The 27,694-nt window shown below is 37.1% G+C and overlaps 2 protein-coding genes across 3 annotated transcripts in view; both read left to right on the forward strand.

The window, feature by feature from the left end:
* The window catches only part of LOC144656325 (hyaluronidase-1-like), a 17,034-nt gene extending 3,801 nt beyond the window's left edge, over positions 1–13,233 (forward strand). The window contains exons 1-6 of one of the 2 annotated variants that reach the window (XM_078516555.1): positions 3,109–3,943; positions 4,258–4,623; positions 5,833–6,069; positions 8,936–9,275; positions 10,378–10,708; positions 11,356–13,233. In XM_078516555.1, the coding sequence (XP_078372681.1) occupies positions 3,584–3,943; positions 4,258–4,623; positions 5,833–6,069; positions 8,936–9,275; positions 10,378–10,708; positions 11,356–11,635 (1,914 nt within the window). In that variant the 5' untranslated portion in view covers positions 3,109–3,583 and the 3' untranslated portion in view covers positions 11,636–13,233. Of the gene's footprint in view, positions 1–3,108; positions 3,944–4,257; positions 4,624–5,832; positions 6,070–8,935; positions 9,276–10,377; positions 10,709–11,355 lie in introns of those variants that run through there. The other variant, XM_078516556.1, reaches the window with a different exon arrangement.
* Positions 13,234–15,014: 1,781 nt separating this feature from the next.
* On the forward strand, positions 15,015–27,108 carry LOC144656111 (D-glucuronyl C5-epimerase-like). The gene is made up of 2 exons (XM_078516336.1): positions 15,015–15,944; positions 24,950–27,108. Exons 1-2 carry the CDS (start codon positions 15,140–15,142, stop codon positions 25,972–25,974), a joined length of 1,830 nt encoding a protein of 609 aa, XP_078372462.1. The 5' UTR covers positions 15,015–15,139; the 3' UTR covers positions 25,975–27,108.
* The last annotated feature ends 586 nt before the right edge of the window (positions 27,109–27,694 follow it).

Here is a 27,694-nt window from a genome sequence, read left to right on the forward strand (position 1 = left end):
ACTTATCCGGCGGAGCAAATCTTTTTTTCTCGGAAAAAAGAAATTGTTCCTGTAGCATTTCAAAAAGACGTTTGCTCCGTATCCTAAGCATAATCGCGCGGCTTAAAAAGAAAATCATTTGTTTCAACGAAGGTTCCTCGCTTAACCAGGCGTAAGCATTGCGACTTGTTTCCTAACAACCTGACAGACCGAGAATAGGTTAATACTGGGCTCAGTTAATCATAAGAGAATAAATGTTAGCATAAACCAGTTTAACAAAAATATTGTTGCAACATTCTTTTATCAAAATTTTTTGAATATGTTGCTAGAACTCGCAGTGTTCCCTTAATTGAAGGAGTATTTCAGGCATTTTGTTTTTTTTACCATGGATTGGATACCGGGTGACTGAACCTTTAGGATGATGTTATACTAGGCAGTGTTTTGTGCAAGTTGTCTCGCGATTTTGTTGCTCCATTGTGAGACAAGTTGTACGGAAAATTGCCTAGTATAACAACGGATTTACGTTAATTTATTACCTCACTTTTTGCTGGAAAAAACGCAAAATATCTGCTTTAGGATTAGATAGCAAGGTTAGTGTTATTTTCATTATTTAGATTTTATTAATGGGGTTATATGTTGAATCCAGTTTTTCCATTGTTATTAGTATTATTCCCAATTTTTTTTTATATGAATTGCTTCAAGAAATGTTATTCTACGTTCTATTGTAAGAGTTATTGAAATTGTAGGAATATTATCTTTCGAAGAACGCCTGACCACACTGCTATACCTTAAAATGTTTTTGCTTTTGTTACGCAATCGGAATTGAAGCAGCTAAGAGGTATATTTAATTATTAAGCATAATGTTACAAGTATTTACATTAAGTAATTACATTAAGAAAGTAAATAATTTTACTCTAGGCTCTAAGATATGTTCAAATGAAATTGTCACGCGACCTCAAATATGTCACGCAATCACAATTGTTCTCGCTTTGAAAATGATTAATATAATAATTAATAAATAGATTAATGTTCCGTTAAATCCAAATTTATGATAATATTGCTGTTAATTTGTAAGGAAACCATGCCATTCCATAGGCTCAAACGTTCAAAGATGTGAAAGAAATTTTTAAAAAATGTATGAATTTAATTTAAAATATAGTTTAGTTTATTTAAGTTTGAAAGAGAAAGTACATTCTTTGAAATTTTGCAAGGATTACAAATGTGCCCGTGTTGTAAAGGTGTCTAAGTTCGTTGTTAACATATACGTTCGTAAAAGAATTTCTAACTTTCTCGTTCACCTAGTTTCAAATTTATACATTTTGAGTAAATTGATGTCATCACTATTGCTTGGTTTACTCACATAGCAGGCGTCCTCAAGCTCTTTGGTCAGTGGTTGTTTTATTTACTGGCTAAGTTTAGGTAACCATGGCAACTCGGCTTCTGTAATATATGCTGTACAGTTGATATAATGTTCAAATAATTTCATAGGAACAAATATGTCTATAACAGACAATAAAAGAGAGAAGGAAAATGGTTGTTGTGTATTTATTTGATATTTAAATTAAAAATATTTTATAAATACTTCTAAGGGAGCTTTGTCGCGGTATTACTTGTGAAAGGAGTCTCCCTCGGGGTGTGGAGGGCTGAATTGAAACAGTCAGGAGTTTCGGATCTCCATCAGCATCATTTTCTGAGTGCTACGCAGTAAAATCATTTTTTTTTTATGTAATCACCGTTTGGTGACTTTTTCCTCAAAACCTAGGTTAAAGGTTGGCAAAATGTGTAGTTTAAAGTTATAGCCATTTTACCACCCTGTTGGAACTTGAAGGAAAGTTTTAGTCAAGTCAAAACTTTGTCCAACATTTGAAAACGCCATGTGGAACAGTCCAAGTTTGCGTTCGTTTGGGTGCCACACGCCGCAGTTAGGCAGAACCATACTTTATATATGATAACATTTGGAGACCGATTGACTTTTCTCTTGATCTGCATGAGTACTTCTGATTTTTTCGGCTTGGGTTTGTAATGAGGTTCAATTAACTCTTACACCACTAACCTGCCCTTGGGCCTATCGAAAGAGACCTTAGTTAGGTTGAGCACAGATGAGGGCTGCACGCTAAACCCACGGCTAAGCGGAAGAGCACTAAGGTGTACGTCTTGTAAACGTGGTGCGTGGTTGCACGGTGTAAAGATCGCTGAATGGCAAAGTTCACTGACCAGTACCCAATAACATTACCTTTTACCTTTTTATGTCTGTACACTAAAGAAGTTTTGTGCAAACGATATCAAAGATATCAATCAGTAAGCAACACAAACTACTCAGAGTTTTCAGTTCAACCAAGCTTAACATACCATTAACGTTCTATTAAGACCTTCCTCTTTGTAAAACCCCCTCCCCCTTTAATAAGGCCCCCTCTGGAACGCCACCCCCTTCTTGGAACGTAAATCATGACAATTTATGAACAAGGTATTTGATATCTGTCATGAGACAACGGTTCTCCCCTTGTTTGGTATATATGTTGTATGATTTTCTTTTGTTTCCGGCTTGCAGTTTTAAACCAATTTGATTTAATGTTTCCCTTTGTGTCATGCGATTCATAATCGTAATCTGAAACAGAGGAAAAATAGTCAAAATAATAAACTGGTTTCAAAATTTTCAAAACAAAAACAAATTGGCGGATAATAGCGCAGGTAATTTACCCGCCATTTGGCGAGTAAACAAACCAACTCCCCATGAAATTTAAAGAATGCACTTTTTTACCTTTTCGCACATTTACCAGTGTCTTTGCACACAAACTATTCTTCATCCTGATGTGGGCTGGTGTTGGGTTCAAACCAGAAGTTTCTGTGTTATGCATGGATGAATTCTTTGTACGGACTAAGGGGAGATTTTTTTCAACTTGTACCACGGCAAAACCCCTAAATTTATATTCATTGTGTGTTTTCTTTGCAAAGACGCACGCTTTTACGTTGTCGAAGATTCAAAGAAATTTTAGAGGTGAAAAAAGAACCCACTAAATTTTTCAAAAAATCTTAAAATTTAGAAAGCTTCTGTGTGGTCAGCGGACTATCGCGAATTGAGGGGATATGTCATGTATCTCACACCATAGTGTGGAAGGCTGGAACCCAGAGCAAAACAAGATGGCGGACGGAAGGAGTATTAGCAAGAAGGGCTTTAAATGTGCCATTTGTGGACCATGCTTTAATATTTCCTTTCTCAAATTAATTCAAAACTGTGATGCTATAGTCCATGATTCCCTCGGAGAGATATGCACTTCAAGGAAGATCTTGTTTACAAACAATCCTTGAATGATCTGACATTTTAGGGCTTTTTAATTCGCTAAGCTTATGGTAGCTTATGATCCACTATAATAATACGTTATTCACGCTTCTTATCTTTTTTGCAGGATCGCCATTTGAAGACAAAGCATTCGACTACACGATGAGTGTTCGCTATTTTGGGTCTCAGCAACATCTCCTCGATTCCTCAAGAGCTACATTTAATCTGTTTGTGTTATATTTCGAATTCTTACATCATGAGCTATAAACGAACTTAGTCATGCGATCCATCGCTCCTCACAACAGCTCAGAAACAACATGAAAAACTATGTCTTATGTTCAGGGTCCTTTTACGACCCTATTAGCTCGTTTATTGCAGCTTCATCTTTTAGTCGCTGGTATATCTCTTCTAGTTAATGCTTTGGACATTAAGAACTCCTTTTGTAAATGCGAGGACTTCCCCGCGATCGAGGATCGACCGTTTGTAGCGATATGGAACGCCCCGACGGGTGGATGTTATGTCAACTACAGCATCAACATAAACTTGAGAGATTTTGACATTCTGGAGAATCCGAAGCAAACCTGGGATGGAAAATACGTTACAGTATTTTATAATGCACAGCTGGGACTCTATCCGTATTTCACGAACGAGCAGGGAACAAATAGCTATAATGGCGGAATGCCCCAGGTAAACAAACAAATATCTCACCGTATCTACCCCGTTTCAGGTCATTAATTGATATTTAACTTCACTCTTTTCAGTCTGAAACTGTTCTGTTAATTTAGAAATATAACAAACAATTTGGTCTTCTGGTTTTGAAGTTATTATATTACAGAATTTAATTTTTTTATATTACCCATGTTTACTATATGACAGTTCAGTCAATTGAAGTTATTTGTGTACATTACCTCAAGTAACTATCAATTTCCCGACTTGAAATCTAAAACAATATTTTAAACTCTAGATTATGTCATTTAAAGACATTTTTTGTTAATTTTCAGCTTGTAAATTTAGCTGCACATCTAAAGAAAATGAAACAGGACATTATTAAAAAAATTCCAGACCCAGATTTCAATGGTTTAGCAATTATTGACTGGGAAGGCTGGCGACCTACATGGGGAAGGAATTTTGACTCTAAAAGAATTTACCAAAGCAGATCAGTTGAACTGGTCCAAGGAAAACATCCTGAGTGGTCAATGGAAGAAGTAATCAAAGAAGCAAAAAAAGAGTTTGAACAATCTGCTCGTGTATTTATGGAAAGTTCTATAAAGTTAGCAAGACAGTTGAGACCCAAAGGATTATGGGGCTTCTATGGATTTCCTGATTGTTTTGGAACAAGCGAAACAAATTACCGCTGCTCCCATGAGGTAAGCTGAATGGATATTATTTTGATGTGTAATAACTTTGCATGCTTGAATAGGGTACATGTGACACATTGAAGCTTATTGAAGCGATTATTCCCCTAATGCATTTCTATGAGTCACTCAAATACCTTACAAAGCCACTTGGATATTGGAAGAACACAAGAAGCTTTTTCTAAGATTCTAATAAACTTTGTTATTTTTTGTTCTTCCAATATCCCAGTGATTTATTGCAGAAATAAAGCACAGAAATGCATGATAGATTAATTATTTGAAGTGACTACAATTTAATGTGGCTTACTATATGTATATACCGGTTCAAAAAGCAATATAGTTATTGAGCAATCAGGATATATGCACCATCAAGTTATGCTGGACAATAAGTATGTTGCCTGTTGGAGTCTTAAAAATGTGCGAGGCAGCGAGGCATATAAGGCAAGCGAGGCAAGGCAGTGAGGCAAGACAGTGAGGCATGCAAGGGATGCGAACCAGAAATCCCTACTCCAAATAACCATAATTTACCTAAGCTAACTGTAGGCTAATAACCAGAGTGCCATTTAGGCTAACCAAAGTGCTATTTAGGCTAGCCGGAATGGATCATTGGCCTCACTGCCTCTCACTTTGTGATGACCCATATGTTGTGGGGGGATAGGGGTGGAAACCGAGGAGAAGTGGGGACAGGAACTCTCTTTGGATTCTCAAGGTGGCAGGAATGTCGAGAAATTTGGAAACATTTTGCAACATTGCAAATGGGTAATATTTTGTAGAAGAAAAAGCTTTAAGAGGAGGGAACGACTATAAAAAGGGGCCAGAACTGGGAATAAAAGGTACAGGGCAAAATGTTCAGACCCACTGCCCTCCCCCCAACAATTCAAGAGACTGTCAGCTCATGTTTTCTATGAGACTAAAGCACAAGGCATAAAAATGTTGAATATTGTCACTATCAGGTGGCTCTTGACAAGGGTTAAAAGTTGCGCTGCCTCACATGGTATTGGCTTTAGCCTACACATACCATTTTAAAAATTCTGAACTATAATAAACTATAGATGAATCCTGATAACTTCAACCTTAAAGGGGAATCGAAAAAGATTTGAGTTTTAGGGTTCTTCAAGTTATCAAAAATTAGTGAGAAAATTGTCTGGAGGAAAACTGAAAAAGGTTTGAGTTGGTGGGAATATTGAGTTATTGAGGACTAATTTGCTATTTTGTTCTCAGCACCAGGAACTGAACAACAAATTAAAATGGTTGTTTTCAAGCAGTATGGCACTCTACCCATCTGTTTACATGTACGACCAGCAGGCATGGAATAAAGCGTATGCCTATGGCCGACTAGAAGAAGCATTCAGACTAGCAACTTTGGTTTCAAAGGAGAAAGAGCAAAGAATACCTGTGTTTCCTTATTTTCGACATTTGTATGAAGGAAAGCCACTAGAGTTTGCCTACCTCACTGATGTAAGAAATCACTGATTTTTTTGTGTGTTAAGAGGCCGTCTTTCTGAAAAACACCCACTCAAATTTGCGTCAAATATTTCATTTGCATCGAACACCAACAATTTTTATATCAATTTGCTCATAAACATTTCTAGTTTTCTAAGAAAGTAGTAAGTCTTTCCTTTATTTATCTGGAAATACGAAACCAAGGATTTAAATCACAGCCGAAAAGTGTAATCCTTTATCTGCTAAAATATCCAAAATCACATGTACGTTTTCAGTATTTCAAAAGTTATGATGAATCAAAGGAAAACTTGTTACCTTCTTAGAAAACTAGACATGTTTATGGGCAAATTGATATAAAAATTGTCGGTGTTAGATGCGAATGAAATATTTGACAACGTCTCAAAAAATGCCTATTTTTCTAATTTTTCAGACGTTACGTGGGCCCGAAGGGGCAAAATATTTAATGGCTCCTAACGCGGGTGGAAAATCATTTTGAATCAAACCAAATCGGTTTTAGTTTTAGCTTTAGTAAAGTCTTCTAGTTGCCAGAGTTTCAGACAAAATTATTTTTTGACGCGAATTTGAGTGGGTGTTTTTCAGAAAGACGGCCTCTTAAGTAATACAATGAAATCTCTTTTATACCAAAACCAAAGGAGCAGAACTATGTCTCCAGTTATTAAAGGACCCTAGTCAGCCTCTGCCATTATTGATGGTATCAAGATTATGAAAATTGTATGGTGAAGCAAAATCTTATTGCATTGCTGTAGGTTGTGTTGCTGGAAGTAATGTTTAATAAATGAGCAGCAGTGTTTTATCAAGTTTAAAACACGAGGCGCAGCCGAGTGTTTTATACTTGATAAAACACGAACTGCAAATTTATTGAACGGCTTAAAAATCTTCTGATGTAGATCAACTCATTCTTACACTAATATTTCTAACTTGATTTGATAAAAGGTGGCTATCGGGCTGTTAAGAAATGTATGGGGTTTCATTTTTTTTTTTTTTTTTTTTTTTGAGGATACGGAGAATTGTTCGGCTTTCTTCCAATGAAATGTCGCCCTGTCTAATGTAGTGAATTCAATCTTACTTTTTTTTCTTCCTCCCTCTCTCTCCCCCCCCCCCCCGTCTCCCTCCCTCTAGATTAACTTGTGGTTAGTCTAGCCCAGTCTCTAACTCCAACCCCTCTCTATCATTTGAATGTTAGTTGCGCGCGCTAACTAGTAGAACAGTTGTGATCTATAGCTTTCCATTCTGCTGTCTAAAGGAAGTTTGCCGGAGGACATCATTAAGTCCCGTGAAGGTGAAAGTCTTACGATTTGCAAGTTGTGCGTCGGCTGTTATCGTACCTCAAACCGAGCGGTTTAACACAGATAACCGGTCAGCTCGTTTTGCCAGGTACAGATAATGTTGAGCTTGCTTTAGACAGCAAAGGTCTTTAGCCACATCAATTAGGACTCGGAACTAGACTATACGGGCTGATTTGAAGGCGGTCATAACGATATTTGGCTTGAACTTTACCGTGGCTAAAGACTTAGTTTTTTACTGTTGAAGTTTGGGAAGCGGGCATTACGCGCTCGACGACATTCAAATACATCCGGGACATTGTCGGTTATTTCTAAAAGAAACATGTCGGAGTGGATAGCCAAGGAATCGCTTCAAGCGCTGATGTGAGTACATAGTTTTCTTTTTTCCTCAATTTTAGGCGTTCTCCGCCTAGCTAACACTCATAGTTCATAGTTCTCTGTGATTCGCTAGTGGGAGGCGATGCGATCTTGTGCATTTCCGGTCGCGACAATGAAGTTGACAATTGAGATAACACATGCCCGCTTCCTCAGATATTTCACCTGATTTGCTTAAAGTTGAATTGAATGTCGATGTAGAATGCTTTAGTTCAGTTTATTTGAGACGTGCATGCTTTAAGAAAGCTACAGTTCAGCTCTCCGCCGAGTGTTTTCTTATGTCTATCTTGGTATTAATTTTGACTCACATTTCAAGTTGTAAACACTCTTAATTAAATTGATAGAATTCTTGATTTAAACAAAATGCCGTATATGCAGTCTTTTTGGTTAAAAAACACATAAACTAGAGTACCTTACGTTAAACTTGAGCTAAAATTAGCCCTCATTCAGCGTTCGTTACAGAAATAGGGCTTCAGAACTACGGTGTCATGTCAAATTTCGGGAGACACCTTTTGTCAAATCAAGTTAGATTTAGATTTGGGGTTATTTTGGCCTAGAAAATTGGACGTAAAGTTTAGCCATGTCTTTATCAGATATAAAGACACTCATTTAACATTAATTTCTTATGTATTTTCTTTATGAATTATTAATGAGTTTGACCTTACACAGTGAACTATTTCGTTTTGACAAGCTCCAGGTAAAATTTAATGCCAAAATTCTTGTATGTAAACCAAAAAAAAGCTGTGGCTGACTAGGGTCCTTTAACGCAGAGATTACCAAATATCAATAATTGATAAATTAATTTGTAAAGGCTGAATAATTTATGATTTATAAAGGCTGGATAATAAAGGCTTAATAATACAGGCTGAATAATTTATAATGTTATAAAGGCTGAAGAAGAGATTCAGCTGTACAGATTGGTCTGCAGAAAATAAGAGGAGTTTTACTTTGAGAGGAGCGTAAACCAAGAACCATCTGAGAGATTCCTAAAACTATTATAACTTCATTCTTAATAGCATTCAGGAGAAGCCTGCCTCTCATAGAACCCCTATGGGGCCTTAAAAACTTATCTGTACAATTCGCATTTCACAAAATCCTGGATCCATCCCTGTAATTCTTTCATTCTCACTGTCAAACTTAACGCACTTCTACAGTATCTCCACTTTGTACTGATTTTTACCTTGTACTGACTGTCGTTTCAGGTTGATCTGCACAATACAATCGGCCAGGCAGCCGATATGGGTGCAGCGGGTGTGGTCATGTGGGGTAACAGGCGTGATGAAAACACTTCCCCTGATGTATGCAGAGAGCTCAATGAATACATTAGAACAAAACTTGGACCTTACTTTGAATCTCTGAGGCGTCAGCTGGAGACCTGCAGTGAGAAGAAGTGTAATGGACGAGGACGGTGTGTCGATAGTCAATTGATTTCATCAAGATGGACATCTGAGGAGCCAAATTTGTATCGACCAAAATGCAAGGGTTCACCTAGAATGTTTTCTACTGATATACGGCAACATTCCACAATCCACAAACAACATGGTATATCTTGTGTTTTGTGTCATGAATTTCAGTACATAACATAGTAAAGTTGTGTTAGAGTTTCTTATTATATATTATTGAAGTGCAAGTGCATAATTATCTGTTTTTTGGCTGCCATCTTGTCTGGCTGGCAGACAAGAGGTCCAGATTTCAAAACCTCCACCCTGCCACTAGCTGGATTTGTTTTCGGTTGTCCCGAGTTCAAATCCCCGATCAGGCTTTGTATATAGCCAACTGGTCTGCCTCCTGCCAGTTGGGATTTTTATTTATGTTATGTAATGTTCATTTAGAATATTTGTTTCCTCTGTTTCAATGGCAAGCCTGCAAACTATGTATCTCGAAGCTAAGTGCATGACCACTATAAACAACATGTCAGAAATTACTGTGTTTCTATTGGAAATGCAATGTCAAGTAATATTTCACGAGAATTAAATTTTCTTCTTAAATTTTAGAAAGGCATGTTGCTGGCAACAGATTTTTTGCTATTAAAGTGACTTTGAGAAGCCCAAATGAGAAAGTAGTGAACGTTTTCGACATACTAAGACTGTACAGTCACTTCCTTCTTAATGGGCGATAGGCAATTACCTTAAGGCCAGATCTCCCTAAAGCAAACATACAGAGACTTACATTCTAGCACATTTGAAATTCTCGCTAGTTGTTTTTATGAGTGTAACACACTCCTTTACATGGGGAAACCGGACAGTAAGCAAAAACCCGAATTAGATTACGAATGAGATTTGGCGTGTTCCATTTATCAGAATTTACTTGGAGAGCCTGGAACTGAGCTGAATAGCCGGGATTATGAGGTTAAAACGGGGGAAAGCCCGGAAGTGTGAATAAAAGAAAATAGAAAAATATTTTGTCGGAACCCGGGAGGAATTGAACTTGGATTTTACAAGTTTTCTGTTTGTGCAAACCAAAATAAACTTACCATTTACATTCCAACCGAAATTTCTGGAATTTGTTTGTAAATGTTAATCAATCAATCGACCAACCAACCAACTAACCAACCAATCCATCCATCCATCCATCAATCAACCAGGGATTGGTATCAATTAATCAATCATATATTTTTACAACCATTGTTTCCTTTACTTTTCAGATGACGAAGCAAAGAACCATCATAAACTTGACCAAAATGACAAAAAGGATTCCAAGCCATCAGTTGCCAACAGAACACATCATAAACATGGATTGAGCTCCAAGCAAAGAAATTATTTGATAAAAGAGCTTGAACTGCTCAACGCTACTGGAAACAAGATGGGAATGATTCTTAATTCTCGTCATCGTAATTCTTCCAAAGACTTTGTGTTTTTCATGTCCACATCTGATTCAGCAGTTGAGGTGAATAAAGCTCCTCAGGAACAGAAGTCTACTGACAGAGGGGTAGTGGCTACTAGTGGATTACATTATCACGACCAGTATAATGATAGGTAAGATACAATTAAGGCAAAGTCTGAACTCAAGCTACCCAAAAGCATTTTTCTGGTTACCCGAAAAAATTGCTAATACCCATTTACACACCAGGGCGGAGGGAAGTACTGTGAGAGTAAAGCGGTGTCTTGTCCATGAACACAACACAATGACCTCAGCCAGCACTACATGGCAAAGGTATATTTGACTTTTGGGCGCCCGCAAAGCCTCGAGACATATTTCAGAGAGAGGGAGAGGGCCGTTTACAGGCAGGGGAATTTTGTGTTTGGCGGGAAAATGTGTGGCAAGCCCGATTCCTAAGTTTTAACCAAAAATAATGAAACACTTTGATTAAGACACTTAATTCTCACATTGCGACTATGTTAAGTGTATAAATGGGCTCCTGTTACACTGCCAAAAATGCTTAAGGCTATCTGCAATGGTCTTTCATCTCATCAAGGTGGGGAAGGTTCACCTCTGTTGGCCAATCAAATTACTGTTGTCGTTTAATCGCGTTTGAGGGAAACAAAAAACGAACAGGAAAGACTTCTCCAAACATGATAAGTGCATATTTTTACTTTAATTTTAAAAAACCGGCCCAGAAAAGCTTTTCCCCCCTCAGATTCGAATTCTGATTCTTTTGTTTTATTTTATTTTGTTTCTCTAGTCCCAGTTTCACTCAAACGGCAGTCAAGGGAGAACTGGAACCAAACAAGCTGAATTTGCATTGTAATGAATCCTCACCAGAGACCACAAACTGCGAGATCATAAAAGAAAGTAATACAGCATACACGACTGGATTCCATTTCCCTCACACATACGTGGTATTCATTTGTGTGTCTCTTGGCTCCGCACTTCTTGTGTCGTCTGCTTTCATCGTGAGCTATTATTACTGCAGTATTCGTAAGAGGGTGGAGGAAGATATTCCGCGCGGAGACTATGAATAAGAAAACGACCTTCAAGAAGGCGCTGGTGGATAGAAAAACAATTTTGAATTTGAGTTATTTGCGTCAGCGCCCGAGCGTCACCGCCATGTTGGAAAATTCGGTCGCGAGTAAGAATCGCGGGGTCTGGGACTGACGGTATCTACGGGAAAACAAGATCAGCAACAAACAAAAAACTACAACTATCAATAACTATCTTCAGGTGTGATATTTACGGATACAAGTGCACTAGATCCTTGGCGTCAAGCAGGCAACAAAATGGATCACAAAGGGGCCGCTAAAAAATCTGATTGAATAACGAGAGTTTTTCATTAAGAAAAAGACTGACTAAAGTCCCCGGGACTAAAGTCAAAAGCAAGATTATCGTAAGGCGGAACGTTTGGGTATTAACTGTACCTAACCGCACATAAAGTCAGTCTGTGAGCCAGCGACCAAAGCAGTGTAAATCATTGGCGTTGTATTTGATGCACGGTTCTTTATCATCTCTGGTATGCGATTGCAGATTTGCGCTTGCATATGGCCCGTATTATCAGTCTCAAGTCTGGCTAAGGGGGACGTTAAACCACACTCAAAACTAGACCTCGAATAAATCAATCTTTTGTCCAAATTATGAGCTTTGTTTACATTTTTCGTTTTGTTTTGTTGTTATTATAACTGGGTATACTCACAGAATATCGAGAACATCCGTGAATTTCGCCCACAGAACTATTAAATCCCGGTGGTAAAACAAATTACGGAAATGGCCGTTGAGTATCTGCCCACAAAGCTCATTATCAGTTACTTTCCAAGGTCACACGTCTAAATTTCTATTTTTCTTCGCTTGGATCACGGCCTGAAACTCGAGCTTTGCCTTTTAAGCTTTCGGGTTCACTGATATTATGATCTGTAATACCATGTACGCAAGAATTCATGGAGCATGTCACGATTTATTTAATACTTTTTTTAGAACTTAGAAAATTACTTTTAAGTTTAACGAGAATTTAAAATGGTACTTTTGGAAGGACGAAAATCCACAAAAGATGTGATAATCGAAATGAAAGGAGGGTTACTAATCGATACAAAGATTGGAGAACGTGCTTTATTTAATTTCATTTTTTTATTGTTTATCTTTTGCGTTGGAAAATGTTATTCTTGGCCAGTAACGGCTGACAACGGCAGCATATGTTGGGGCGAGTTGCATTCGTTATAAAGAATCGTGCCGACTAAATATAATACATAGAAGCAGCTAAAATACATTAGGTTTTAATAAAACTGACAAATAAAACTTCAAGAACAAAACGCAGAGCCCCGCGAGAGAGATTGCCTGCCGTATCAAGGTCGATTAGTTATTGTCTGTCCGCCGGGGTAAACTCTTCATCCTATACGTAAATCAGGAAGTATTTCCACCTGGCGAAAATTGTAAACTCCGGATACATCATGTTAAACTTCTTTTTCTGCAAAACTCGACGCATTTAGTCAGACAGTGCTAGTTTAGTAAACCTCTCTTTTTTTTTTCCGACGGAGACCTTTGTCGCAAATAATCCTCTGCGTAAAGCTTATTTACATTTTCCTATAAAACGGGTATTTTGTATCAAAAGTGATTAAAACTGCTCTTTAATTAACCTTTTCGTGTCGTCGTTGTTGTTGTAGAAGGGTAGCAACATGCTATACCAGTGCAAAAATAATATCCCTCGCGTGCATAAATATTTACATTGTTGGTTTTTACCGATAACAGAACCCGACTCTCGCGACCGGCATGAGTAGACTACCACTATTTTTATCGAACGCCAAATTCAGTGTTTATGCTTTCTAAAGAGGATTTAGTCACCGCCTAATTTATGGATGTCTTTGATTGTTAGTGATTTGGAGATTTTATCAAATTTGGCGTTGGAAAATTGTTTACGCCAAAGTGAAAACCAACACTAAATTATCAATTCGGTCTGGAAATAGTGGATGAAGAGCCACTCTGTGGATATGCCATTGCAAATTTCTAGTGTTATTTCTATTTATTATTGTTAAACATGTTTAAAAAAGTTCAATTGAAAGATTGAAAGGGATAAAAGTAAGCTCGAATTTTCAACTGTAATTGTAGACTTATGAGCAGTTTCCATGTGTTTTCCAAAGGCGGAACCCCACCCCCTCCCCTCTCAGGTCTTCAATTTTAAAAAAACCTTCGTGTCCTTTGAAGCCACAGAGACATAACAAATTTACAGCAACCACTAATCTCAACGCAGAAGGCACGATACAGGTCACGGAGTCGATAAAGCTGAGTATGGAAAGAGCTGAATCCATCAAGAAAAGGGGATTTTTATCCCGGCTAAGAAGCTATAAATGACAGCTTGGCGCAGAACTAATTAATGGGAACTATTCTTCAGTTCTCATGTGCGCTCATCCTCTTTATCTTTTTAGCAAGTGTCAATTTTGTGATGTCGGCCACTCTAAACCGTTTAAGACCATACTTAAGACTAATAACGCTAGATATGCTGGAAGCTTTCGTTAAACGGCTACCGGTAAACAATTATGGTGTCAAAAATCATCCTCAATGTCAACAGAGATAATTTTTTTAATGCCTGATATGTTAAAAAGAAGTTATTGTTCTGAACTTTCCTGCACTTTCCGTAAATTTCTGTCTGAGTGAAAATGTAGGTAGGAAGGTCAGTAAGGAGCTTTGGTTAACGATAGACATATTGCAATTATCTCCTGACCCGGTCTAATTAAGAACCTTTTAGAATGAACCAAAATCCTCTTTAAAAAATCTCATTGTTCGGGCCGAATTTTCCTGAACAAGAAGTTCTAAATATTTTAACCTTTAATTGGTTAAGTGCGTATAAACAGTGGAACGCAAAAAAGAGTGGAAATGACAGTATTCATTGAATAAAATTTTTGCTCGAGTTTGAACACTGACACACCCGTGCACCCACCCCCAAAGTCAAATGCTTCTCTTCCGCTAGCCTGCGAACAGGCTCCCGAGTTACCCCCCTCCCTCCCTGAAAGGGTCACTTTCGTCTCACTTCTCTACCCCTGAAAGGAGAATTTCACCAGAGTTTACCGAACAGTGCGAAAAAGATTATATTTTACGTAGACTTTTTGACTACCAAACTTTCTGCCATAGTTTTAAACAATGAACAATAGTAAGACTTGTTCGGCAGTTTTGAATGGTGTAGCAATAATATTTATGTTAGCTTGCCGCCCTTCTTCCTGAAGAATAAAGAAGAATAAATAAACAGCAGCCAAGATAAGGCCGCACAATCAAGGCGCAGAGCACGAAAGAAAGTATTTAGTGTCTAGAATGATAACATTTTGCTTTCAACGAGGATAAAAAGATTGTATCAACTGAGAAATTTGAGATGATGTACAACAAATTATCACGTGCTTGAGGGAGACTGGAACTAGACTCATAAAACCAAAATGGCGGCAGTGGGCGAAATATTTATATGAGAGAAACATGTGGACCTAATGTTGATAAACAGGATTTCAAGTTTAATGAAGCTGAATACGTGGAAGATCTTCCGATGAGGCGTTTCGATAATGCGTTTAGGACCATTTTGTCTTCACAAACCTTCGCTAAAGCTGTTTTTGGCCTGCAGTTTTACGTTCGTCACAACTTTGTACGTGTTTTGGAATGGATGTGAAATCCCTTCGCATGTTCCCACAAAGAAACTCGAAGAGATAAGAGGTGTGCCACAGACTGTTGCAGATTGCTCTAAAGTAATTGCTAAAACAAGCAATGAAGAAGAAGACGAGCAAAGCGTAAAGACGGAATTAAATAAACCCGCAGACCAAAAAGTTTACGTTTGCCCAAACGACGAGCGAATTGACGTAGTGGTCAACGGCGAAAAGAAATTAGAGGGGCGACTTGTCGGAAACGAAGCGTTCGTGCCTTTTTCTTTCGTAAAGGAGTATTTTGATATTTATGGCGAACTTCAGGAGGTAGATGGAAGGACTATTTTGGATTGGCGGCATTCGTACTCGGAAGTTCATTCAGCGAAACCGGGAACTGTTTACGAGACAAAAAATCCGTTTCTTTGGTTTGAAACTTATCATGTCGAAGGTCGCACTCGAGTTAAATGCATTAGCGGAATCGAAGAAGTGCCCGTTTCATCGCAGTGGAATACAAAAGGACATTTTTATCCGATTCAAATCGCACAATACGGCCTGTCGCACTACAATATGCTGCAAATCGAGGGAGATTCAGAAAGCAAGGAGAAAATCTTCGAAGATGCGGAATCTGTCTCAGATGTCAACTGGAATTGGGTCGCTCCTAAGAGCGCACAGATAGCCAATGTGTTTGATAAAGAAAGAAATTCAAGAGTATTCCAGTTTTCTACTTCAGGTAAGCTTTTAATTTATCTTTGCTCGCTATTCTGTGCGCTTTCTGCGTGGAAACAGTTTGTTGGATTTTTAAGTGACATTTTAGCGCTGCGTGACTTTAATTTAAAACCATTTGTAGTCCATTGTATCCGCTCCTAGATGCAAATTAGCAACACTTGAGATTTTGGTTTTTTCCCTTTTAGTCGCAACCTGAGAACTTTGATTTTAGGACGAAAGTAGCCATTTCCTTTCGGTGTGTAATCTGTTTGTTTTTTAATTTCTCTGCAAGCGCATTAAAATATCCGGTACAATTTTTGTGAACGCACCGACAGATAGCAACGTAAACATTATCAAAACTTGAAACCCTTGTCTTTCGCTTCAATCGGATTTCAATTTCTTAAGACTTTTAAAAGATGAAATATCAACACCTAAACGAGTTGAAATAATGTGTGAAAGACCCTTTTCATTCGTTTTAGACTATCTAATCAGAGAAGTTTATAAAGAAAATTGTTCGTTAACAAATACGTGGTCGCGATGCCTATGTAAACAAATTCCAAAGTTCTAGTTCAAGATAAGCGAGCTTTATCTAGCCATCTGCTGTGTGATTTCCTCACGTGATAACTTGTGCATAATTGAGGTTGGAAAGCTGAAAAAAATGTGCCAACGAGAATACGAAAAATATTGCTTTTCCTTCCTTGGTTAATGTGGTTTTAATCATTTACAAGAAAGTTTCATCTATTGGCTGGCTGTACAAGATTGTTGAATAATTTGTTTCAAAGAATGTACAAAATGTCATACCCACCGCAAATCGCGATAAATGACTTACTATTTTTTCTCTTCAAAACCGATTTGGGCCTTGTGGGAGGTGTCTGCAAAATTAATTCTCTCGGAACCTCTTTTGAGTACCACACATAAATAAAATCACCTAATTCCTAAAGTTGAGTGTTATTGTGCTTGTTTTGGATCTAAATGCTGACAAAAATCACAAGTTTTCACCAACAGAAACTTCTGAATTAATTAAAAGCAAACTATGCACTGCTACTATCTCAGTCTCCAGATTTGAGATTCCCACTTGATAAACTAATGTTTTTTTTTTTGGTCAGTGAATCGTTTGATACATTTTTGACTCGATGTTATCAAATAACACTTGACTTGAACTAAATCAACAAAATTGCCAAGAGCAAGATGTTGTTTTAGAAAGTCGTTCAACCCATCTTTGTATTCAGTATATTTAATATACATGCTCTCCAGGAATTCTGGCCCCATGTAGAGAGGGTCATATATTCAAACTATGCTTTGTATAAAGTGTGTATTAAATATTAAACAGCATAGATATTTGCCTCACGCAGAGATAATGTGATGCTTTACATCTTTTTGTTTTGCCAACACTCTTTGTCTCTGTTCAACCTTTATGACCTAGAAGAAAAAATATTTGTAATTAACATTTCAGGAGGTTTTGTTTTCTACATGTGAAAATACAATTTTGTTGAGTTTATGCAAACACCGATTTTTAACCCTAACTGGAAGAAGTCTGTTAATTCTAAGGATAAAAATCTTCCATTGATGTTCATCACAAAGTTTGAGGAAATAGTTATGTTCAACACAACCTAATGAGAAACACATTTTAATAATGACATGATATTGATCTCTGTTGAAATTAGGGATTTTGGCATAGAATCAGAACAAAAACCATAGAGTTTATGGGAAAGTGTTGTTAAAGGAAAATTATATCATTCAAACAACATAACAATACTACTGTAAGCTTCGGATGTGTATTTACAATGTAGGTTAATATTCGTTTTGCTTGGTTTCTCCTGTTCAACTTGGTGATTCAATTGTGCATAATTTGATTGGAGTTAAAGTGAACACTTCAACTTATGAATACAACACTGTGTGTTGTAATAATAAAACCATGATACATTAATTGTGTAAAACGAGACAAAGTTATATTTATAATAACAATATTTTGTTTTCATTATGGCAAAACAGTTTTGTATAGCTAGTCTGCGTCCCTGTTTGCAGATGTTGGAAAACATTCTTGACTAATGAATTGAGGCTTTACTTCCTAACAACATCTAGAAGCTTTTAACTGATTTTCTGATAAAACAAAATAACACGGTGGTGAAAAATTGTGGCAACATTAGGCCACACAGGCAGAAGGACAATTTCCTGTGAAGATATGTATCAAGGGCGTGTTAAATTCCAAGCAACCAAAGGTCACCTATTTCAATTTCTCAAATGTAATCAATGTTACAAAAAATCTTATCACTGAGATGTTCTTTACAACTGATACTGTAAGTTACATTTCTTTTCATTTCAATTTTTTTTTATGTATCACAAATTGGTGTTTATGTGAGAGGATGTTAAAAAGTAAAGAGTCTATTATTTTAAACATTATTATGACTGGTAATTCAATAAAAAAAGTAATAGCCTGATGAATAATAACACAAATCATTATTGGCCTGGGAATGCAAAGTTCTGGTTTCTAATGTCAATGAACATGTGGGGTTACTTTGATTTTTAATTTACTTTGTAATACTTCATGTTACTACCAAATATAGATATAATTTGTTATGATTTAAGACTTTATTAGATTTTTTAAAATTTTTAGTTCCCATAAAGAAAATTAATAAAATGGCAGTGATAGTAAAATACTGCTTTTTAATTATTTAAGAAAATGGAAGAGCAATAAAGAAAAAACATGTTATATCTATATTGGAAAAGAAATATTACTGTTGCTGCCCATTATTAAAATTCTGTGACTAATCAAGTAAACTAATAAAGTTCTTAAGATAAGGCATTATTAAACTCTTAGAGCAAATGCTAAGGATATAAATTTTGAATTGTTGAGTTTCTTTGCTGAATTAAAACAAAGAAACTCCGACTAAAGACGCTGACTGGAAAAAAGTTTTTTTTTTTTTTTTGCATATGTTATGGGTATTTATTCGAAAATGAAGCAAAAACCAGCGAAAATAAGAACAGGACAATATCTAGCATGCGTAAACAAACCCACATGCAAAATTTGGAAGGAGTTGTTTTGGCATTGTTCAATTTTGGCCAAAAATCACTACTGCTCTTTTTCCACTGAGCCATTCAATTATATTGTTTTAATAAAAAGCATTATAATAAAACCTCTACTATAACTATTATCATTAAAGGATTAATTTTTTATTGTTAACAAGAAATCCTTTAAATCATCCCACAAAACAGTGGTAAAATAAACCTCCCAAAGGGTAAAATTACCAAGAGAATCCCCCCAGTCACCCCAATTAACGTGAGCAAGAAAGAATTTTTTTTAAAAAAATGGCCCACATATAAGTTTTAGGTCAGGTTAAATCTACTGCATTCAGAGAATGCTTACAATTAAAGTCAGGAGCCCAGAAGAAAAACTATTTGTTAGTTGCGGCCTTGACGAGGAATAATTATTCTGCATATTAGAGATAGCTAAGGGTTATCTCCCAAATTAAATTATTGAATTTGCTGGTTAAAACAAGAAAATGCTTCCAGAATTTATCCCTTATGAGGTGAATGAATGATGACTGCATTTCATCAGATAGTTGAATTAGTGAAAGGGAGACCACAAAAAAGGGCAAATTCTCTCATCTCACAGAATTCTCTTGCAACAACTGGAATGGTTATGAAGTAAAATGTGATACAACCTCCATCCTCTGATAAATACACTCTTTATTCTGAAAAGATAAGGCTTGTATCTGATATTTGTGTTTGATTTCACTATTAAGACTTAATTTGTTCACAACTTGCTAAAAATAAGTTTAAAATGTCTAAAATAATTTGGCCTTTGAGCCCTCACCCTAACAGTTGTCAACACCCTAGTCTAGCAAGGAATTAAAGCAGGTAGAATTTTTTCACAATGATCAAGTCGTTTGTAAAGAAAGTGATCATCTTTCCCACTGTATATAGACAGACAATCATTGTAAAATAAACTTTTAATTTATATAGTTATAACACTAAAAGTTGGGTTTTATCCAAAATTTATGAAGTAATATATCAAACACGAGAGGCAGATCCAAACACCGAGAAGAGAGTTGAAAATACGACGCGCAGGATATTTTGATCGAGGTGTGGCCGATGAACACTGTCTCAGTGTTTGATATATCCCAACGAAACAACTCGGAAAAAGGAGAAATAAAATCTAAAAATCTATGCTAATTAAGATCGGGTTTCCAAACCACCGTCAGGGTTATAATTTTCTTTGTTTTAACTTGATGAATTATTAATGAGTTTGAGAAGTGTCCAGCCGTTCGTGAACTTAAATGACTATGTCCATTCTATAAGAACGGCAGTGTTCAAAAGAAATTGATAGCTCTATTAGCTGAAAGAACTTTTAAAAAGTATTTGTTAGCATGTTGTTGTGTTACTTAATTTTCCTTAATTTCCAATTTCCTAAACATTGTGAATGACAATCTAGGAGTGATTAATCAAAAAGTATTTTAGGAATTGGTAAAGAATTGTACAGAATCATTTATAATCTCATGTCAATAGTTCACTAGAACAGGATGAAAAAATCAATTCCCTTCCTCTGAATACTGCTTTGGGTGTTGTTTTGGATTCCTTTAAGCTAAGAGAATTTTCACACATAATTACAATAACAATACAATTAAATTTCAATCTGCTTGTTGTATACAGATAATTTTCATGTTAAGCTTTCATGATAGTGGCAAGAGAGGAATGTTGCAGAGTTTGCACTTTGTTATTGCCAAATAGTTCAACATCCCCTGCAGACTGATGTTATGCACCTATCAATGTAAAGCCTGTGGGGGGTGGGGGAAGCTGAGAAAAGGATTTGACAGTAATTGTCTGCCTGAAGTGTGAACTTTGGACCATTTTAGTGGACTTTCTAGCAAAATTTTATTGGTATAGTGAACTTTTTAACCACCCACAAATGCCCTGTGGTGGGGGTGTTTGAACAGAATGAAAACCTCAGCTAAGTTCAAATGCCCCTCCGATCCTATGCCTGGCTTCCCCAGTCCCCCCTTGCAAACTAGCATTGATAGGTGCATTTTACAAATTTTACTCTGTTAGGAGTTTTGTGCATCCTGGATCTTTTAATGTGGTGAATAGACAGGATAAGCTAGATGATGTAAAATTCTTTTGTTGCGCCCAATTTTTGTAACTTGGAGTAGAAATGTTGGAAAGCTGAAGGCATATGGTTTTGGCTTGTTAAGGTAGTAGAACTGCTATAAACATGTCCAATTTGAAAATTAATAACTCAAACATTAAATTATTTTTTAAAATAAAATTTTATGTTATTAAAAAACGGTCTTAAGAAAATTATTAAGAGTTTCAATTTTCCCCCCACCCTTCAAGCCACATTAAAAATGGCTTTTTCCAAACTGATATATAAAAGCAAAGTATGATGCACAAATTTAAAAGACATTGAACTACTAATTGCAAGTAATATGTACAAAGTTATATTTTTGATAGAAGTTGGATTTAGATAGAAAACAAAAATAAAAATCAGTTTAAAAAGTAAAAAAGAAAAAGAAACGAAAAGTTTTTCAGTAAATCTGTATGTATTAGGTATGCCCTTTCTAGCTCTCAATGCAACAGTTAGTGTAAGATACTAGTATATTTCACCATATTTATCTCATCCATTAAGTTGTCATGATAGTACATTTTGTTCTGTGGTGATGATATCCCAAAGGTGACTATAATTCTTGAAATCTTATCCACTGACCATTAAGAACAAGAAGAAAGTGATGAGGAAAAGAGGGTGACTGCACATAGTCTAAATTAATGGTTTAATTGTAAGAAACCCATACTCTGAATCAAGTTTTTCACTCTTCATAATCAGTGGACTGGCCCACAGGTAGCAGTGGCTAATCTAAGCGGGCCAGCCGTCGTACATTGATCAGTAATCCGCAGAACTGAGGCAGGCATTCCTTTCAAGTCCTAAGTGGGGAAAAGGGATTTTATTTTTTCCACGGTATTTGTGTCACTGCAGGCGTCTCTTTTGTTGGCAAATAATATTACATGCTTAGGGGTAACCACAGATATCTCCTATATTTTATTGGCGCCAGGGCTGTATTTCCCTTAGGCCGTGAATAACACTTTTGTCTGGGCTCCAAAAGGAGGGAGGCCTTGGGCTCCCGGGGCTCAGCAGAATTATCAGAACAAAGAAAACTATTAACTATGCAAAGTTTTCTTTATATACCAACAAATTCTAAGAAATGTATAAGAAACCAATAAGGAGAAATAACACATTTGCTTCTGGAAGGCTTTTAATCGTGTTTGCATGGTAAGAGTTTGTGTCAAAATGGACTTTGTTCATTTAGGATCTCGTCACGGTGCAGAAAACTTGTGTAAACAGTGAAGTGTTTGCAGTTTGGTCACGTTCTTTAATCTTCACTATCTCTGGCCAAGGCGCCAGATCAATTAACAACTGCTTCAATTTAGCATTAACACGTTATCTTGTTATCACATATGTCGGAAATCACTTCAGATCACCCCGACACTCGCATACTTCGTTGCGTGTCCTAGTCTGTTGTTCTTTGTACAATAATTCTCGACTCATTTACGAGGAATTCTTGGTATTTGGAATTTCCTCGTTTAAAGTCGGCCTCTGTGCGTGTAGTTTATTCTTTGACCTGTTTAAGCCGGGTATTATTCCGCCGACATTTTATTTAAACAACGAATTGCAACCAGATGTTTATGTTCTAATTTAGGAATTTACGCGTGACAAAGGTCACCTAACATAAAGAGAAAAGAAACGATTAGATTTTTCTAGCGATTTTGCTGTCTAAGCCAAGAAAGTATTACTAAACATCATCGATTGGAAAAATCTAATTTACATGAAAGTAAATGTAAATTAGATTTTTCCAAATCAAGAAAACGATAAGATTTCTTGCGTAAATTTGAGCGTGAAATGAATATAATTGTCGTTTATCTTATGGATTTTATTTTCTATTTCAAATTTCTCTTGGAATTACACTTTTTAACAGCAACAAGCCGTACAAACAAAGGGACATATCAGGGACATGAAGCAGACAGAAAAATCCTGTACTGTTCACACGAGGTCGGGACATCTGGCAAGGTCATGGTGCAGCCACAACTCATGTTGCACGAGCTGAAAAGCGCACCCAAGGGGGTAGGGGACACTCCCAAAAGTGGTCAATATACGAAGAGGCTTCGCCTGAAAGGAGCCGACCTTTTTCGTGGGTGTTGCGCAGTAGAATAACGCGCGCGAAAACTTTCACGGAACTATACGCTATGTAACATCGGCCTCTAAAAAGAGAGTGGCGAAGAACTTTAATTTTCAAATGAGTGATTGTAGTGTTTAGGGATGGGTTAATAAAATTTGTATGTATGTATGTATGTATGTTTACTTTTGCACTTTCCAAATGAAGCTCGAAACAGTTGTTCCGTCGCATGCCAGATGCCACACGTAATTTCGCTGTAAATATTTGGACTTAAAGTTCAGAAGTTTGGTATTCGTAGTAAATATGCTGAGGTGCTTTTTGAAGCCATAATTGTTTTGCTTTTGGGGTTAGTGTTAGAAAATTATGTCGTGGCCCGTTGTACAATCCATATTACTCGTGATTTTTTTTGTGCAGTCTGTATAAATTTGTTGCAGAGCATAGTTAGCGAATTTACTTAGTTTTTGTGTAAATTTAAAAAAAAACACACACACAAACACTAAAAAATAGTTATGCAAGGGGTATGTTTAGTACAAATCGCCTTTGCGGCTTGCAATTTTTTCAGCCACAAAAATTTTGCAAACTGCAAAATATCGTTATACGTTCAAGGGTCTTTTATATTTACCGGTAATGGTAGATTTTCGCCTTTGCTCTTGATAAACGGCTGTGTTTTGTGAACTAACCGGGGGGTTAAGAAGAGGATTAGCCCTTCAATCTCCTGTGAACGTTTTTGTCGCTTTTTACCCATTAAAGCATCGATTTCGCACGAGTTTCAGTTTCACTGCGTTTGACAAGCAGTGCTCTCTGTTGACATTGTGAGTATATGTTAGGATTATTTTTGTTTAAATGTTTATTAATAAACTTGTGGTTTTTGGCATTTGTCCCCACTGCTAAAAAAAGATCAACGAGGTTTTTATTCCGAGAGAAAATTGAAGATGAGTGAAAGAAATCATCGTAATGGTGTTACAGATTGTGAAGTGCCTACTTAGGACGCTTACCATTACAACTGTAGTAAGAACTGTCCGACCAGACCGGTATATTCAAGAACAGAGTTCCATTGTTAATGAGATTTGTCCTGTAAAATCAGTCAATACATAAATAATATACACTCTTGTGCTGGATTTTTTGATATAAAACTCTCATGGTAAAGGAGCACTTTACATTCAAAACCGCTGGACCGGCCGGACAATTTGACTAATGGAAAACGCCCTATTCTCGATTATTCGCCGTTAACTCAGCATTTAACTAAATGCAGAAAATGTTTTATATCATAAACTAGTTAACACTGTAAGGATTAACCAAATTTAGATAACAATGAGACACGTTTAGCGTTAAGCTCCACTGTTAAGCTATTCTGTTTCTTTTAAATCCCAAAACGCGTTTGCTTGGATTACAGATATTTCCCAAATTAGTTCCGAATTCTGCTAATAATAAGCCCTTAAAATCTCAGACACGAAAAGCCCCCCGTGATAATACGATTAAGCTCTAAAGGACGCTATAATTTCTTCCAATTATTTAGCCCCCTCCTGATTTGCATTGTAAATGGTAACTTTGTTTTCAAAATTATGATTATGGTGTTTTTTTCGATTGTAGACCTTGATTTGTGTTTTGTGTTGTTAATATGTTATGAGACCTCTTGAGAAAGTTTTTCATCAAAGTGTTCTAATCTACACCTTAACCTTTTCAGACACAAAATCTCTACCAGATATATAAGCCGAACCATTTAAGAAACGCATTATTCCTTCCAATACTTAGCCCCCTTCTAAAGTAAGTCCTTCCGAAGATAAGCGCAGCAATAAAAGCCTTCAGAACTACCATAAGCCAAGGTCTTACAATTTTATGATATTCTGATGCAGATTTTCTCTTTTAGGGTTATCAGGAGAAGGGGTTTCTCTTAGCGTGGACAGTTCAACCAAGGATTTCATTGTAGCATTCGACCTTCTCCTTCGCGGCGAGGTACGTGTGTCCATTGTCATTGAAACAGACAATTCAGATTTCTACACGGTACATTACACTACCAACAATGATCTCATTTCGTCGACGGAATCGGATATCTATTACGGTGTGGGACATTGGAATGGTTGGAGAAGGATTGTGCGGGATTTAGACACGGATTTGAGGAAAGGGCTGAAATCTCCTGAGAAAAAGAACGGGAAAAGAGGGAAGATATCTCTCACCGAAATACAGAGCATCACCCTTCATGGGAAAGGCTCCATTGATAACATTTCATTGGCGCATTCCGCTCATGCGCACACTTTCATGGCCGCGGCAAACTGGTTATTACGTCATCAGAACGCGCAAGGCAATTGGCCAATCACGGTGAAGCGTAAAGTGATTGACGGCGTCACCCTGATGCCCGATTGGTACTCAGCCATGGCTCAGGGACAAGGCATCTCCCTGCTAACCAGAGCCTATTTATACACGAAAAACCAGGTTTATTTAAGAGCTGCACTTAGGGCGACTAAGCTCTTTAAAATCAAGTCAAAAGACAAAGGCGTTTTGACCACCTTCATGAACCAATATCCTTGGTACGAAGAATACCCCACTTCGCCTTCACTGTTCGTTCTTAACGGCTTTATCTACTCGCTGCTAGGACTTTACGACTTGAAGCTTACAGCGGGTTCGCAGCATGGCACCGAGGCAGCGGAGCTGTTCGACCAGGGCATGCGCTCGTTGAAAGTGCTGCTGCCCCTCTATGACAGTGGCTCGGGCAGCTTTTATGACTTGCGTCACGTGACTATGCGTGCCGCGCCAAATTTGGCTCGCTGGGATTATCACACGTTACACGTTAGTCTGTTATATTTTCTTTCAAATATCGACCCGGACCCCATTCTAAAAACAACAGCAGTGCGATGGGAAGGTTACACTAAAGGAAAGAGAGCGAAACACAATTAACTTCAGATGCAACATGCTTTGATGAAAACGGTGATTTTTATATATACAGTTGATCCAACGTACGTTCTTTGATATAAAATGCTAACAAAGTGAGACTATTCAAGTTTATCAACGCAGGTTTCGTTGTGATCAATCCCAAGTTATTTATTGCACGCAAAAGCCGTGTTTTAGGGACTTCAGTTTCGCTTTTTTTAACAAACGCCCTTTGGCGACTTTTTAGTTTTATAACTTGCTTGAAAATTCCTTGCTTATGACGTAGCATTAGTCAGGTATGATTAGTGCTTCTGATTGGTTCCTACTTGAATTCTATTTATTTCAACCAAACAGAACCACTCTGCAGGTCTGGGAAGTGCTACGTCATAATCCGTGTATAATTTCACCGCTCTTTCCTCAGAAGAGCAACAGTGACTATCGAATCTTTCAAAAGTATATTTTTTAAATTGATTTGTTGGATTTTCTTCCGGTCTGGAAGTATATTTTTCCAATGGTGGCTTGGTAAACGCTCCAAAATAGTTTTGATTTATTTTTGATTAATTATATTCGTTTTCTTGTACTTCTCGTTCAAGAGGTAATGGCATTGCCGAACATGCCTTGAACATGACAGACACTCGTGCGAGTGCTTGCAATCCATCAATTGTCTTGAATGTCGTTTCCCACAATTTCTAAGAAAAGTTACATATTTTTAGTCAAGTTTAACTAATGATCACTCCTCTACGATGGCGTCGAGATTTAGTGCAGTTTGAAACAAATGTGACCAAATGTGAATCCTGCATTCTTGTGAAAAAGTTAACCAGAATTTTATCCGTTCATTTGGCTGGTCACGCAATTCTCGGAATCGAGTGTTGCGTGACATTCCAAAGGGACGGTTACAAAAGGCTGTCCACTGTTCCTGGTCACATTTGTTGTTCGCGAATTTTACAGGTGTAACTTTAATTTATTATACAGATGACAAATATACGTAACTCTTAATAATATAAAATTGGTCGCTTGTATATGTGATCTTCTAATCAATGGAACTCAAATGGATGTATAGTTCTTGATAAAAATGAATTGTAACAATACTGAATATAAACGACTTTTATTCTGAATCAGAAAGTAAATCTTGGAGCTTAAGTAAAGTGATTTTACACGGGACATTGTTTTCTTGTCTTACTGTTAAATTATCGACCCTTCACAAGGCCACCCTAGGGAATGAATGATCAAGCCGTTTAAGGATGTGGCCATTGCGAAGAGGAAGGCTTGTGATATGCCACCTTGTACATGTAGGGCGTGGTTGGACACCAATATTTCCGCCTCCAATAGGGAGGAGGGGGTGTTTGAACGGTTCATTTCTATCATTAAGAGGGGAGTCGGGGTGTAACTGGAGTAACTGCAGTCAAGATAAAGGCCCGGGCACGTCATTTTTTCAAACGATGGCGTGGACACTCGCTGCAACATTTTGTGCAGATCATTCTGATGTTGCCTGTTTGGCCCGATCGAGCAGAGATCAAGTTTAACTTAACAAGGCTGAATCCCGTAAAACACTTAAGCAAAATACTTATGAGTTAGAATGGAACACTACAATGTATAAACGAAAGAGACAGTTATATAGAGGGATCTATAGATTGGTTGTCACACGATAGAAATTACCTTTGTCGCATTGAAAGTCTTCCGCGAGCTTGAAGGACTAGGGCTCTAACAAGCAATTACGATATAGCATAAGAATGTCACTTTGCAGCAA

The sequence above is a fragment of the Oculina patagonica genome, chromosome 6 (genome assembly GCF_052425735.1).
Source record: "Oculina patagonica isolate OP01 chromosome 6, crgOcupat, whole genome shotgun sequence".
Classification (NCBI taxonomy): Eukaryota; Metazoa; Cnidaria; class Anthozoa; order Scleractinia; family Oculinidae; genus Oculina; species Oculina patagonica.